This window comes from Eleutherodactylus coqui, chromosome 10, assembly GCF_035609145.1.
Source record: "Eleutherodactylus coqui strain aEleCoq1 chromosome 10, aEleCoq1.hap1, whole genome shotgun sequence".
NCBI lineage: Eukaryota > Metazoa > Chordata > Amphibia > Anura > Eleutherodactylidae > Eleutherodactylus > Eleutherodactylus coqui.
The window spans coordinates 112,029,490-112,045,665 of NC_089846.1; the positions used below are offsets into that span (position 1 = coordinate 112,029,490).

The 16,176-nt window shown below is 41.8% G+C and overlaps 1 protein-coding gene across 1 annotated transcript in view; it reads left to right on the plus strand.

Annotated features, from left to right (window-relative positions):
- The window catches only part of COL4A5 (collagen type IV alpha 5 chain), a 173,344-nt gene that overhangs the window by 103,537 nt on the left and 53,631 nt on the right, over window positions 1–16,176 (plus strand). The window contains exons 31-37 of the mRNA XM_066581716.1: window positions 7,780–7,947; window positions 10,152–10,241; window positions 11,352–11,501; window positions 12,781–12,879; window positions 13,157–13,246; window positions 14,808–14,947; window positions 15,922–16,048. Of these exons, the coding sequence (XP_066437813.1) occupies window positions 7,780–7,947; window positions 10,152–10,241; window positions 11,352–11,501; window positions 12,781–12,879; window positions 13,157–13,246; window positions 14,808–14,947; window positions 15,922–16,048 (864 nt within the window). The remainder of the gene's footprint in view (window positions 1–7,779; window positions 7,948–10,151; window positions 10,242–11,351; window positions 11,502–12,780; window positions 12,880–13,156; window positions 13,247–14,807; window positions 14,948–15,921; window positions 16,049–16,176) is intronic.

Below are 16,176 nucleotides of genomic sequence, written 5' to 3' on the forward strand. Positions count from 1 at the left end.
CAGGCATTCTATTACATTCTTATGAGTTTATACTTCGCATCATTTATGTTCACCACATTTTAAGTTGGTGCTCACTTCTGAGAATGCACACCTGTATACCAAGGAAAACCAGAAAAAAGCCAGCGCTCAGAAGACCGTATGACCACTAGTACAATTACAGTGAAGCTCAGATAAAACTTACTTGCGCTGGGGGATCCCAAAGACAACAAGAACCTCCTATAGAAGGAAATAGACCCTCAATCCTCCACTGTGTAGTATCCACACCAATAACGTGTGTGTTAATCCAAACGGGTTCGTTGACACAAAGGCAGTCGGGAAAATGCAACGTGTTTCGAGGTAACCCCCCTTTTAAAGCACGAATACCATATTCTGATATGTTTCAGGAAATCTCAAATATGCTTCCATTAATTCCGTAAAGAGGGTGAAGCACAAATATCGATGGGTTAATACACTGATCTGTGATTTAAAAGATGGCCGTGTTTTTAGAGGGTTTATGTCTATTTGTCTATACCACCTACTAATATTATTTCTGTGCATGTCATCACCTTTTAGGTTTGGTAAATCACATGTATTCATGATGTAGTGATCGTTATTAGGAGGAGGATGAAGTGTGTAGTTGTAAAAGTAAGAAGACGAGTGATTGTGTATTCTTATAGTCCAGTAGGTTAGGGTCTTATATAGTAGGGTCATAGAAGGGCGTAATAGGAAGACATTCAGACACGTAGTTACTGCTGTGGTTCTCTTTCTATAACACGACCCTTTGTTTTAGATTACTAGTAGAGATGAGCGAGTATACTCGCTAAAGGCAATTGCTCGAGTGAGCATTGCCTTTAGCGAGTATCTCCCCGCTCGAGACAGAAGGTTCGGGTGCTGGCGCGGGGGAGCGGTGAGTAGCGGCTGTCAGCAGGAGGGAGCAGGGGGGAGAGGGTAAGAGAGGGAGAGAGAGATCTCCCCTCCATTCCGCCCCGCTCTCCCCCGCAGCTCCGTGCCTGCTGCCGGCACCCGAACCTGCAGTCTCGAGCGGGGGAGATACTCGCTAAAGGCAATGCTCGCTCGAGCAATTGCCTTTAGCGAGTATATTCGCTCATCTATAATTACCAGTAATCTTCATTAGTGAACTACACAAGATGTAAATGTTCTCATGTTTCCGGGGACTCTGACATGATATACCATTTACATACCGCACCTACTTGTGATGTCCACTTAGTAGCCGAGAAGAACTGGTATCCCAAACACACTTCTCCCCAATGCAAAGAAGCATAGCTAAGGTGTCTGGTTCTCATCGTAACATATATATATATATATATATATATATATATATATATATATATATATATATATATATATAGAAACAGAACCATAGGATGTTGAGGTCATTCTTTAAAACTGCAAAAACCTTATGTGGCCATACATTTTAAAGTTATCCTATCATTACCCACCTCATTTATATGCTTAACCACCACCCCCCCTCAACGGTCATGTTCAAAATTTTAAAAAAACTAAAAATGTTTTTTCCTTTTTTTTATTGTAGATTTTGAATTTGTTCATGTTGCCTTGAGTACTTTTAACCCCTTTAAGGACAGAACTCATTTTAGCCTTTAGGGCCAGTAAGTCGTATTCCCTATTGTGTTCCAGCTGTCATACTTTTTTTTAATTGTATGACACCTTTTAGTTTTTACAGGAACCTGTTTTTGGTACACACAATGTATTGAACCTTTTATTATTTTTTTTTGCTAGAGTCAATAAGAAAAAGCTATTTCACCACAGTTTTTTGTGATTTATTTTTAAGGCACACAGTGTGGTATAAATATTAGGGTACCTTTATTCTACGGGTTATTAAGATTACGAGAATACTAAGTTTATAGAGGTTTTATTATGTTCACAATATAAGCTTTTTTATTTTTCAGACAAAAGAGCCATATCAGGCCTGTTTTTTTTGTAGTTTATATGTTGAGATATATAAGGTTTTTTAATTATTTTTTATTCTTCTTTAGGGAAAGAGTTTTTTTTTTTTACAATTTTTTTTTTTGTGCTCCATAAATGTTTTTTTTTTATAGTACGGTTGTTATGGATGTTGCAATACCAATGCTGTGTATTTTTTGGTTAGTAACATTAGATGCCACTGTCAGCAATGACTGCAGCATCTGCGGGGTTAAATGGTTTGGAGGGCTGATTTAGATGAGCAACTCCTCATTTCACTCCTTTTCTGGGAAGAAAACCCTATGTGACAATCAGAGAGCAAATATGCTCTCTGATTGATGAGGAGGTGATAATATGAACAGAAATCCCTTTCCCCCTTCTCTATGGGACAGGGAGATGATATACAGAAGAACCACAGATATTTTCTGCCGCAGGTAGTCCCCCTTCATCTCTCTGAACACATTCACTGGAAACTGACAGCTGTAATTCAGTATTTTTGACTCCACTTCAAACAGCTGTAACTCTGATTCTGTGAGGGCTAGCTATGAATAAGCTACCTAGCTTTAAAATAACCCAAACATTTGTTGGTTGCCCTGATAGAACCAGAGCTATAGATGAACAAGCTCTGTTCATCCAAAACTGTAATGTCCTTTTCCCTAAGAAGGAACAGAGATCCTGCTAAATTGCTGGGGGGTGAGAAATGCCACCAAATAACGAACACACCAGCACCACACTCCATATACCTTATCACAGATGTCTGTGCTCAAAACGCGCCGCTCCTGCAACCATGCACGTATGTAGCTGGGGATTAAACAACCAAACAGGCAGGCAGTTTGAGCTCCGCTAGACCATGATACCAGGGATAAACATCACAATCCACCTATATATAACAATGCGGAGACTACACTCACATAAGTATCCAATCCACACGTAAGCACTACTACAAAAAGGTATATAGGGGATGAATCTACTCAGATGTCATGGGTGTTGTAATCAGTCCAAGTGCTTCAGCTTCACATGAGTATAAAGTTTAGTAACTCTCATGTGGATACAGTAGCAATATGAAAAGTTGAGTGATCTACTTCTGTCCCGTCAGTCGTATAATTAGGAGTAGCCGGTAAAGGACCTGTAAGATGTAGACTGTGGGACACTCCGGTCAGCGGCATATAGCCACTGACTTCTGATAACAGTTCATGGGCTACAGTAATGACAGTAAGTGTGATATGATATCTGAACAGGATTACTTTCTAACAGAGGCGGAAGTCTTCATCAGGGATATACTATAGGAGCTTAATGCTGACGAAGGAGGCTTCAGCCTCTGAAACGCGTTAGGAAATTATCCTGTACAGGCATCATATCAGACTTCACTGGAGCCCATGGACTGTTGGCAGGAGTCAGTAGTTGTACGTTACCGGCCGGAGTGTCCAACGATCTACATCTTACAGGTCCTTCGCCTGCTACTTTTGATCATACAACTGACAGGACTGCAACAATGTTGCTTAGCTTTTCACTGTGCCATTTACATGAGTTAGTGAATTTTATACTTCCATGGAGCTGAAGCACTTGGACTGATGATGGCGCCCATTACATCTGAGTAAGTTCACCTCCCTTTACATGTGCTTACCTCTTTGTAGATGCATTTAGGTGCAGAATTTAGAGATGAGCGAGCATACTCGGTAGGGTGGGTTACTCGAGCGAGCCTCGCTCATCTCGAGTAACTGCCTTCTCCTGTGAGCGTGCTCAGGGGGGCGGCAGTGGATAGGGTAGCTGGGGGGGGGGGAGAGAGAGATCTCTCCCACTCTCCCCCACCGCCCCCCGTTGCTCCCCCAAGCACGGAGGAGAAGGCAGTTACTCGAGATAAGTGAGGTTCGCTCGAGTAACTCACCTTACCGAGCGTGCTCGCTCTTCTCTAGGCAGATACTTGTGTGAGTGGAGTCGCAGCAATGTTATATATAGATATAAATTAGAAATGCATGGAACCTTTAAACCAGTTATGATAACCCTGCGTATATTTCCTTGAGTATGTTTCTACAGGGATGACGTTTGTCTTTTGTATTTTACGCAGATTGTGCCGTTTTTTGAATTTTCCATTCTTTAATTAACTATTCGTCTTTTTTCTAACCTGTGTGTGCTTCATTTTTTTTGTCTTAACCTAACTTCTTCCTGACTACATTATTTGCAACTCATTTCTGCTTGATGCCCCCTGATGATCCTAAACCTGCTGACTTGTGACCAAGGTTCATCAGGTACTGTGGTTGCTCCTCCGGTCCAGTCTTATTCTGTATCTGTTCTCTAATAATCCATTTACAAGGAAAGAATTGATGTTTCTCAGTCAGTGAATAAACTGGTAGGGTGCACTAATGCCATCAAAGTTTGACTTAAATGTTTAAGAAAAAGTTTTATATTTACAATTGCAAGACAAAGTAAGTGAACCCTTGGAATAACCTGGATGTTTGCAGGTCACTTAATTATCTAAGTCACAATTACAGGCAAACGCAATCTAAACTAATAACGCACAAACAGTTGTACCGTTTATGGCTTTTATTGAGCATATTGAGTAAACATCCACAGTGCAGGGAGGAAAAGGTAAGTGAACACTTGAATTTTATAATGTGTAGATGCCCTTTTAGTAGTAATCAGTTCACCTCCATTAAATATTTCCTGTAGCTGGAAAGAAGATTTGTACAATGTTGAGGAGGAATTTTGGACCCTTCCTCCCTACAAATGGGTTTTGGCTCAATAATATTTCTGGGATGCCTTGCATGCACAGAACTCTTCAGTTCATGTCATAACGTTTCTATAGGCTTAAGGTCAGGACTCGGACATTAAAAAAAACCAAACTCCTTTTTTTTAAACCGTTCTTTAGTTGATTTATTTCTGCGCTTAAGGTCTTTGTCTAGTTGCATCACCGAACATCTCTTAAGCTTGAGGTCATTGACTGCTGCCCTTACATTCTCCTGTAAGATGTTTTGCTACACCTCAGTGTTCACTTTTCCCTCAATGATCCTGCGTCATCCAGGTCATGAGACAATAAAGTAGCCCTAAACTATTTTTCTCTCCCCACCATGCTTCACAGTTCAGATGGGGTTTTGGTGTTAGTGCGCAGTGTTATGTGCATTTGTGCAATGAAAATTCACTTTTGTCTCATCTGTCCATAGAACATTTTGCCAGAAGCATCATGGAACATAAGGGTGGACGTCAGCAAATTTTAGACAAGCCACATTGCTTTTCTTGGACAGCTGTGGCTTCCTTCTTGCTGCCCTTCCATTATCACCAATCTCGTTTAGTGTTTTTCTAATAGTGGATGTGCAAACCGTTTTCTTACAGTTTGTAGAGTATTCTATAGGGCATTTTCAATTAGTCTTTAGCCATTTCTCACCCCTTTTAGGATTGCCCATTGTGTTGTTGAACACTTGTAGGACACTTGCTCCTAGAAAGATTTGTATCAGCGATGAACCTTCTCTATTTGGAGATAATTTGTCTAGTCGTGAATTAATGTGCCTCAGGTCTTTAACAATGCTATGTAGCTTTTTCCAGTTTCATGCATCTCTATAACATGACTTATGAGGTCTTGTGAGTTGTTTGCATTGAAGCATTCTGCACCCTTATTGGAAAAAAAAACCTGATTTGTCAGTAACCAGGGTATGTGTGCCTTTATTTAAAAGGCAAAGCACCTTAAAACTCATACTTCCAATTTCATTTGCCTAATTAAAACACGTTTTGCCAATTAACTCTTGAAGAAATCATTAGCATAGAGATTCACTTACTTTATTTCCCAGCCTTGTTCATTGCAGTCTTGCACTTAGAAAGTGACGCCATACAAGGGTTAATCAGTGTGTTAAAAAAAACCATGAATAGTACAACTGCTATTAGTTTAGATTAGGTTTGTCTATAAATGTGACTTGGATAATAGACCACATTTTATTAGCAATCTGTGCAAAAATCCTAGGAATTAGAAAGATTTCACTTATTTTGTGTTGACGTTATGTTAGTGTTATGTGCTAATGTAACACAGTCTCCCTGGTGCATAGTTTAAGTGACTCTTAGCAGACATATTGAAGGTAGCTATGATGAGCATGGAGTGTCCGTACTTCATTTGGAAAAGACACTGGATTGAAGTTTTATGAATAACATGCCAGTGACATGATATATAAGTTACACATGGCATTACATGTATATTGGCAGATAGTAACATAATGTCATGTTCATCACATTAATATTTTCTTAAAGCCCATTACTACATTATTATATAATGTAAATGGCATCTAACCTCATTAACAATGACACATCGATAGGATCCTGGAAACTAAAATTTTCTGGGTCTTCTCAATGTAGAGCTGCATCTATTTCTGTGGCTGCTGGCAATATTATGATAAAATGGACTACAGCCGCATGCACATGGCACAGAGGCTGTAGAATACACAACGTCCCATTTGGCTCAGTGCTATGGAGCCATACGGGACGCTATGTTGTGCAGTACAGTCCTCTGTCGGGTACCATATGTACAGAGTTCTTTCCAAAAACATCCATACATAAGGCATCCAATGGAGCATGCTGTAATTTTTTCGGTCAGATTTCTATAGAACCTGACAGAAAGAAGCCTCAGTTTGGGTACGTTCACACATAGAGGAAAATGGTGCTATGGAAAATCTGCATCAAAACTGCAACAAAAATGGTCATAATCCATGCCATTACATAGTAGCATAGTTCGTAAGGCCGAATGAAGAGAATGTCCATCTAGTCCAGCCTGTCTATCCTCCTGTGTTGTTGATCCAGAGGAAGGCAAAAAACCCCAAGAGAAGAAGCCAATTAGCCCTTTTGGGGAAAAAATTCCTTCCCGACTCCCTACATATGAGATAAAGCAGTAATTCGGCCAGGAAACCTTTGTGAAGAGTCTCATTTCTTAACTAATAGGGATGAGCGAACGTGTCCGTTACGGACACATCCGCACCCGGACACCGGCTTTGCCGAACACTGCAGTGTTCGCGCGTAAGTGTCCGGGTGCCGCCGGGGGGCGGGGAGATGCGCGGCGGCGCGGGCGGCAGTAGCGGGGAACAGGGGGGAGCCCTCTCTCTCTCCCTCTCCCCCCCACTCCCCGCCGTACCCCCCCGCGCTGCCACGGCGGCCCCCGAACTTTTTCGCCCGAACACTGAAGTGTTCGCAAAGTTCGGTGTTCGGGCGAAAAAGGGGCGGAGCCGAACGTGTTCGCTCATCTCTATTAACTAACATGACTATTATGGTAACTCAGAGATAAGTGACTTAAGTAAACGGCCGGCGAATCACGCCGTCTGAAGCTTTCCATAGCATTGCTATGGAAAGCGCCGACCCCGTGTCCACAGGCAGAAAATCATTGCGATTCTCCGCTCACAGCTGGCAATTCGCAGCATGCTGCGAATTGCCCCGATTCTCCGCGGTCAGCCTATCTATTAGATTAGGCTGACCACGGAGATCCACCTGCGCCTCCTGCTTCCGGGCGGCTTAATAGCACACCATTCCTCCACTTCATTGACCGATTGAGTATAGGCCATGATGGAAAGTAGGGATGGGGATTGAATATTAAGATTTGTTACATTTTTGATAATTTATGTAGAATTGGGCTTTAAGAACATATACATTGAAAGTAAACATTGTTTTTTGTTTTAATTTGCGCTGATGCAGATACAATAGAAATCTCCTATACTGGAATAACCTTAGTAGCTGTTATGTGTTACGTACATATTTCTCTATATGCTATTGCCGCTGTACTATCACAATGACAATATTCAGTAAAAGTAATTTTTTGCAATAATTGATGACTTACTTGAAGTGGCATTGCCTTTTGCAAATTTGCAACACCTAACATATTTTATTACAATACAGGGTTAGGGGGGATACCTGGTGACAAGGGTGATCCTGGTCCTCCAGGATTAGACATTCCCGGCCCACCTGGAGAACGTGGTAATCCTGGTTTTCCTGGAGAACAAGGATTTACAGGTCCCCCAGGGCCACCTGGGTTCCCTGGCCGTGATGGAGTACCAGGCATTAAAGGTAAACGTATTATATATATACTTATACATTTGTTAAATAATCTTTCCTCTTCATATTTTAAGTTAACTGTTAATTTGTTATTATTGATTATAGTAGCAATACATTAGAATAACGTAGACTCTTCATACATCCTTACTAGAGATGAGCGAGCGTACTCGGATAAGCACTACTCGCTCAAGTAATTTGCTTTATCCGAGTATCGCTATGCTCGGGTCTGAAGATTCGGGTGCCGCTGCGGCTGACAGGTGAGTCGCAGCGGGGAGCAGGGGAGAGCGGGCGGGAGAGAGGGAGAGAAAGATCTCCCCTCCGTTCCTCCCCGCTCTCCCCTGCAGCTCCCCGCTCCGTGCCGGCACCCGAATCTTCAGGGACGAGCACAGCGATACTCGGATAAAGCAAATTACTCGAGCGAGTAGTGCTTTTCCGAGTACGCTCGCTCATCTCTAATCCTTACTAGTATGCCGTAAAAAATATTGAGTTTCCACTTTTCTCCCCTAGTATAGATTATCCTGTTTTGACTAATATATGAAGCAGGAATAATTCTGGGATCATGGTGGCAGTCTTCGAAACTTAAAGGGGTTAACCTTAATGGGGAATAGAGATGAGCGAGTATACTCGCTAAGGCACATTACTCGAGCGAGTAGTGCCTTAGCCGAGTATCTCCCCGCTCATCTCTAAAGATTCGGGGGGCGGCGCGGGTGACAGGTGAGTTGTGGCGGGGAGGAGAGAGGGAGAGAGAGATCTTCCCTCCGTTCCTCCCCGCTCTCCCCCGCCGCCAGCCCCCGAATCTTTAGAGACGATCGGGGAGATACTCGGCTAAGGCACTACTCGCTCGAGTAATGTGCCTCAGCGAGTATACTCGCTCATCTCTAATGGGGAATATCCACTTTTCTTGAGCTCAGATCTGGGAATCAATTGCCTTTCTTGACTTCAGTAGGTAGGAACTATCCACTTCTCCACTGAAACTATAGAACAGGACTTGCTTGTTCTCATGATTGTGGGGATCCCAACAATTGAACTCCACCAGCGATTTATATCAAAGCCCATGTGTGACTGAAATATCCACTGGCTACGTGGTTCGAACATCTCAAATCTGGTTAATAATGTTGCTGAAGCCAATGCAATCAGATATAACTCAAGGAGACCTTAAACCTCTTCCGTTCCCATATTTATGCTACATGTATACATCTGATTGCTAAACGCATCTGAAATGTTTATATACATACCACAAAATACTGGTCAAGCACTTAACGCAATAACATAGTATATAAGGCCGTCTGTCCACAGGCATTGCGTTTTAACGCCGCGGGAGAACATTAAGCTCACTGCGATTTTCCGCGGTGAACCTATCATTATGATAGGTTCATTGTGGAAAATCGTGGCATGCCACGATTTTTATACACGAGCGGAAAATCGTGGAGGATTTCCGCTCGTGTACATCAGGCTGCGCTTTCCATGGTTGTCCCATAGAAAGCATTCATTGCGTTATCCGTGTGCGGATTATCGCCGCGGATAACACAATGCAGAATCGCCTGTGGACAGAAGGCTTATGGCTGAAAAAGGCATCTGTCCATCTAGCTCAGTCTATTTTCCTGCCATTTTGATCCAGAGGAATTAAAACAACCCAATGAGGTAGAAGCCAATTTTTAATAAATTTTTTGGGAAAAAATTCCTTCCCAAGTTCAAGTCTAACAATCGAAATAATCCCTTTATCACCGACCCTTCTAAAGTAATCAGTGACTATAACATGTAATATTGTAACACTCAAGAAAGGCATCAAGGCCCCTCTTGTACTCTTTTAGTGAGTTCGCCATCACCACATCCTCAGGTAGAGAGTTCCATAGTCTCACTGCTCTTACAGTAAAGAACCCCCTATTAGGTCGCCACTCCGCCGTTTTTTTTCTAAACGAAATAATCAAAACTTTGATAAACTCTCTGGGTATTGTAGTCCTCTCATTCAATTTAATACATTAGTTGCTCATCTTTGAATCCACTCAAGCTCTGATATGTTCTTCTTGAGTGTCGGTGTTCAAAGCTGTACACAATATCCCATGTGTAGTCTGATGAGTGACTTGTAAAGAAGGAGAACAATGTTCTCGTTCTGTTCAAATGTAATGCCAGATCCGATTAGTTCTATTTGAGAGTAGAAAGTTTTCATCATCATCCGCAATCATTATCAATTATTATTATTTTGATGTTGTCTTTAGGTGGAAAAGGTGATATGGGAGTTATGGGACCACCCGGACCATCTGGACTTCCTGGTAATCCTGGCAGTCCTGGTTTTCCTGGCTCCAAAGGTAACATATGCACAACAAAGTGGTCTTGTGATCTTTTAGGATATTGTTGGTGGTTATTACTAAACAAAAATGGCCAAGGACCAAGGATGGCCAATCGGTGAACAGGCAATATGGGTGCCCAAAGTTCATTCATGTGCCGCCTATTCAAGGACATAGGACTTACAGGGCCGGCTGCTAACATTTTAGTTACACAGGAGTCCATGCCTTGATGGGTCAGAGCTGCTTGTTCTGGTGACACAAGAACCTACATAATACTAGGCAGGTGGTTTTAATGTTCTTATTGATTAGTGGAGTGATTCTCCACCCGGTGCCGCGGCACACTGGTGTGCCATCAGAAGCTTCTAGACGTGCTGCAGGAAAGGGAGGGGAGAGATTTTTTTTCTTTTCAGGGTTGAGCAACACCTAACTGCCGTGAGTCAAAAATGATTGGGAAACACTTAATGACCATACATTTTTTCTTTTCGGTTTTAACTCAATTTAGGCAGTCATATCTGTGGTTTTTGATCCGTTGGTAGACTTTTCATATCCAATTTGATCAGCATTAGGTGGAAGGATCTTATTTCATCTATATGGCTATACTACATGTCTATGAAATGCTTCTTGATCATGGATTGGTCTCATGGTCATCATTACACATTCCACCAATAGGTGTATCTGTGGTATATGTCATCCCGTTTCTTCACCATCTTGGAAGCCTCCATTTTCGGTACTAGTTAAATATTTCATCCTGAAAGGATGTCATGTTTTCAGTATTTTGACTTCGTGTAGACACCATATATTATAGTATGTTTCTGCCTTCTGTGAGGGTCCTATACATAGGAGGTTAAACAAAAACTGTTGTACATCCTTAGCAAACTATCAAGCTACAAAATTGGCAGCAGAAATCGAAGATTCAGTACTCCTGACAGTACTATACATGTTGCAGAAATTGAAATTCTATGTCTTGAACCACACCTGAATGGCATTCCTCTTAGCCCTTCAGGCAATCTATTAGTCAGTAAAGTATGTTTCTCCAACATTAGTGGAATGAGAGACGGGTAACTTCCTTTTAGTAGATTAGTGCATGAATTTTTACATCATTCTATTTCTTAATATGTAATTATGTTCTAGGTCTTGATGGTTTTCCTGGTCAGCCTGGTATTAATGGTAATCCTGGACTAAGGGGTGACAAAGGAGAACGTGGTCTTATGGGTCCACCAGGAGGTATCAATGGAGGTGGTCTAGGAAGCAAAGGAAACAAAGGAGAAGCTGGACAGGAAGGTAAGCGTGAAAGGGTGACAGACATCCCAACAAGGTTTCAATATACAGTATAGAAATGTATTAACAGAAATTGATATCCTGTCTCATAGAGGAGTGTGATTTTTGTGAAAGTAATCTTACACTATTCTTTTCTCTGGATTACTTTATACTATGAACACTATGTAATTAGTAGCACATTGTTCTCCTAAGTAACACAGTATTTTTCTACCACTTCGGGCTTCATTTTAGAAACAGACACAAGCAGCGCCTAATGGACTTTATTGACTACAGTGGAGTCCATCAGGTTGTCATTGTGGGGTCTGGCATATAATTGGAAAAATTAGCGCTTCACTGTTTTTTCCAGTACTTTCCACAGAATCTACAATGGAGGCTCTTAATGGGTCCTCCAACACAGATATGAATGAGCCCAGGGGCGTAACTATAGAGGATGCAGGGGATGCCGTTGCACCCGGGCCCAGGAGCCTTAGGGGGCCCATAAGGCCTCTCTTCTCCATATAGGGAACCCAGTACTATGAGTAAAGCATTATAGTTGGGGGCCCTGTTACAGGTTTTGCATCGGGGCCCGGGAGCTTCAAGTTACGCCTCTGAATGTTCGCTTATCTTCGTCATTCAGTATAGGCATTAGTAAAAACTGAGCCTCATGTGGCGCAGTGTGCTAAGACAGCAGAAATGCAGTCCTAAGCACTCGCTCATGACCTGAAGGTTGTAGGTACAATCTCCGTATGATCCAGGTAGCCGACTCAAGGTTGACTCAGCCTTCCATTTCATTTTTCCGAGGTCGGTAAAATGAGAGACACTGTGGTCACTGAGACTGCATGTAATGTAATTTAAGGACTTCCTTTAAATTAGACATCACACAATAGCATTTGTCGTATATGTGAAATGTTGCTTTGCCATGGAACTTCGTCTTTTACCCTTGTTTCTATACATTCATTCCATAAAGTTTATTTTAAGTAATTTCTTCAGGATGATAAGGAAACACGAAATGATACATTTGTAGAACACTTGGCTTCATTCACATTCTTGAATTTTCCTGACAGGTGACAAAGCATCAACACTACTAATTGCACAAGTCTTTACACTTGGATTCAGCTTTGGTTCTGTCTTTTCTTGCTTCTTTTTTAATCTACAGTTAACAATAAACTTAGAATTGATGTGTTTTTGTTTTTTTTTGTTTTTTTTAAGTCTAAAAAAGCCTAAACAGAAATTAACAGAACTTTAGACATTTGGAAAAGAGCAAGTCTTATAATTGTATACAATTTTTATGATCTCACTTTAGGTCCACCTGGCTTAAATGGAGAGAAAGGCTTCATTGGGTTGCCTGGTTCTCCTGGATCACCGGGCCAAAGTGGATTTCCAGGATCCCCAGGACTTCCAGGTAAGAGGAAAAGGGAAATTTGAACATACTTACTACTGTGGGTATGGAGGACAAAGTATTGTAATCCATGAGGCATAACCTGAATTGAAGATATTTGTTTAGCCGACTAATGTGTAAACTACTGGGAAGAAAAATATTTAGTCTTGTTAGAGAATCCATGACTTTGTAATGGATTACGTCTAGAACAACATTTATTTACTCTGCATATACACCCAAAGTTTAGGCAACTTTACTTGTGTTACAAGGTCATTTCTGTACTTTCTACTGGTATATCTAGGACCTAAAGGAGATGCTGGATTTCCTGGACAGCCTGGGATACCTGGTGCTCAAGGCCCAAAAGGGAATATGGGAGAGATGGGACTTCCAGGTATGTGTTATGCTACTTTAGTGAAACACTTGGTTTTTATAGCATCCTCTTACACAGGACAACTGTTGGGTTCTTGCATTTTCTTCTCAGTAAATGGAGGTGGAGCGGTTAGAGACTGCCCACCTCCATTCAGATTATTGTTCAGATTCTCTCGATCCAGTGAGACTCCGAACGATAATTGTTCAGTAGATAAGGGCCCTAAATCTGGAAGAGACAATAGATTGTTGGACAGTGTATTACAATCTTTACCACTTCATGGAAACTTCTAGAAAGTATGATAAATAGTGCTCACTTAAAGACAAAGTATGCCGATGTGATCCTCCATGTGCGAAGAATTATTCCTGAGGTCACATAAACTGCAATTTCAGAACCATACAAGCCCAACTATCAATTAAACAAGTGCATACGTTGGAGATTTTCTTCTGCACAGGACATTAGTTTTGCTGTGTTATGGGCTATTTTAATGAATTGCATAGTGAAATTGACTTTTTATATGAGAAAAACATTTATGGTGTTTTTTTAATGGGCCCTAATCTTGTATTTAGATATAGATGCATATTTCATCCATGTCTAAGAGCAATTTCAGATTCTGCGATACAGCTGTAAGTTTGTGTCCGTACGTAAAACTAAAGGGCAACTCCGGTGAAAACACATTTTTCAATCTCCGAACCCCTCAACTGATTGCCTATCACACTTTGGAGGTCTCCTCTTTGTATTCCATCCACTTCCCTGCAGTGCAGCCCCCTTATCAGCCACCATCTTGATATTGAAAGATTTTGGTTTCACTTTCACATCTATCCCATGATGCATCAGCACAGCTATCCCATTTCTTTCTTAGGAAGGGGGTGGGTCAATTATCTCCTCTAAGCTTCAGATCATAAGTCAACAGTCAGGAGTATGAGCTGTGATCTCCTCTATTATAACCATGTGACCAGAGCTGTGTGATTATTATCAGTAACTGATAGGAGTGCATCATTATCACTGCCTAATTATGTACTATACTTCTAAATCCATTCAAGAGGAAGGCGATGCTTAGTTTGTAGGACTATTCTTATTGAGATTATGCCAATTCGTGTAAATTGCAGATATTTAACTAATTGAATTAATATTTTAAAAAATTACACCGCCATCATCTTTGTCTGCTGGTGTGTCAGTGAGAACCTTATACGGTATGTTAGGAATTGCCATTAACATTAACATTGCCAGATATACAAGAGAATCACAGATCTTCTCTGCTGTTGGCTTGCCCCCCTTCCGCCTTCCTCTCCGCAAACAGTGACTGAAAAGTTACAGCTGTGCATTTAGTATTCCCGATCCCACTTCAAACAGCTGTAGCTCCGGTTCTGTAAGTGCTATCAACATGCTTTTTGTACTAAGATTCCTGGCTTTAAAATGACTTCAAAAGTATGTTGGTATCTCTGATAGAGCTACAGTTGTTTAAAGTAGAACAAGCTGTGTTCATCTCAAACTGTAATGTCCTTTTCCTAAAGAATGAACAGAGCTCGTCCTAAACTGCTGGGTTAAAAGTTAAAAGCTGTGTTATTTATCTTAACTCTCATAGGACCAAATGGTGAAAGGGGTACATCTGGGCCGCCTGGGCGCTCTGGGCCACCAGGATCTCCAGGATTTAGTGGACTGAAAGGTGAAAAAGGTGATCCAGCATTTTCAGGCCATGGGCAACCTGGCTTGCCTGGCCCTAAGGTATGAATTTTTCCATACTGCATATTTACTCATTACCCCCTCATCGAGATAGAAGTGCCACATCAGAGATACGTTTAAGTACCTGGTCTATAAAATATATATTTAAAGAAGTAGAAGTATTAAGATGATCTGTGTTACATTTGTTATTCAGAGGTTAATACAATATAGTCCAAAGCTGGTGGAGTGGAGTAAGGCCGCCTGCACACGGCCGGGTCGGACCCTGCATGCGGGATCCCTCAGCGGAGTTCAACTCGGTGCCCGGTGGTGACCCCTGCGTACCTGTCAGGTGTCTTCTTTCCTGTGCTGTGGATGTGCCGGCCGGCGCACATGTGTAGTACAGATGATGCCGCACAGTCGCTAGGCAAGAACGCAGATCCCGCGACCATTGTACAATGATGATTGCGGAATGGCCGCGGGACGGACGGCTTTTATTGAATTCAGTGGAAGCCATCTGTGCGGAGCGCACACAAAATCGCAGCATGCTGCTATTTCTTCTCGGTTGGCGGAAAATCGCAATCTATTTCCGCTCGTGGACATGAAATCACGTGTTGCCATAACACGCTATGGGGTGTATTTGCTGTGAAATCCAGAGGCTGACGCCCACTCCGAATTTCTCAATGCAAATCCGCCCCTGCGCTGGCGGCCTAAGTCGGACTGAACTGCCCTTGAAAAAGAAGGGGGGAGGTATAGCGTTTCCTGAAGGCCATATTTAGTCATTGTATCTGCACTTCTTACTCTTATCAAATGTAATTAATGTTTGCACGCATCACATTATGTATTCATTCGTCAGCACTAAGCTTTTGTAATGATTTGCTACTTTTAATGTGTTGTCTCCAATGATTGGGCCCTACATCTTTCTTTGTTCTGCTTTGCACTTTGAATAAAGTTAACAATAAAGTGGCTCCTCGGGAAGAGGACAAAAGGGACTTCACACAGTTGATGTAAATGATGTTAATTTATTGTATTTTCTATAGGGAGAACCAGGACCAGCAGGCTTTCCAGGTACCTCAGGCAGTAAAGGTGATGCCGGAAGCCCTGGACTGCCTGGATTACCAGGTGTTTCAGGCCCTAAGGGAGATGCAGGTGCCTCAGGATTTCCAGGTACAGTAAATAGTTTAACTTGTGCATTACATTGAAAGCAATAAAGATTCATAATGTTCAAGGTCAAACAGGTTAAATGATCACTGCACTTAACCTGTTTGACCTTGTTGAGAAAACTTGTGTTAATA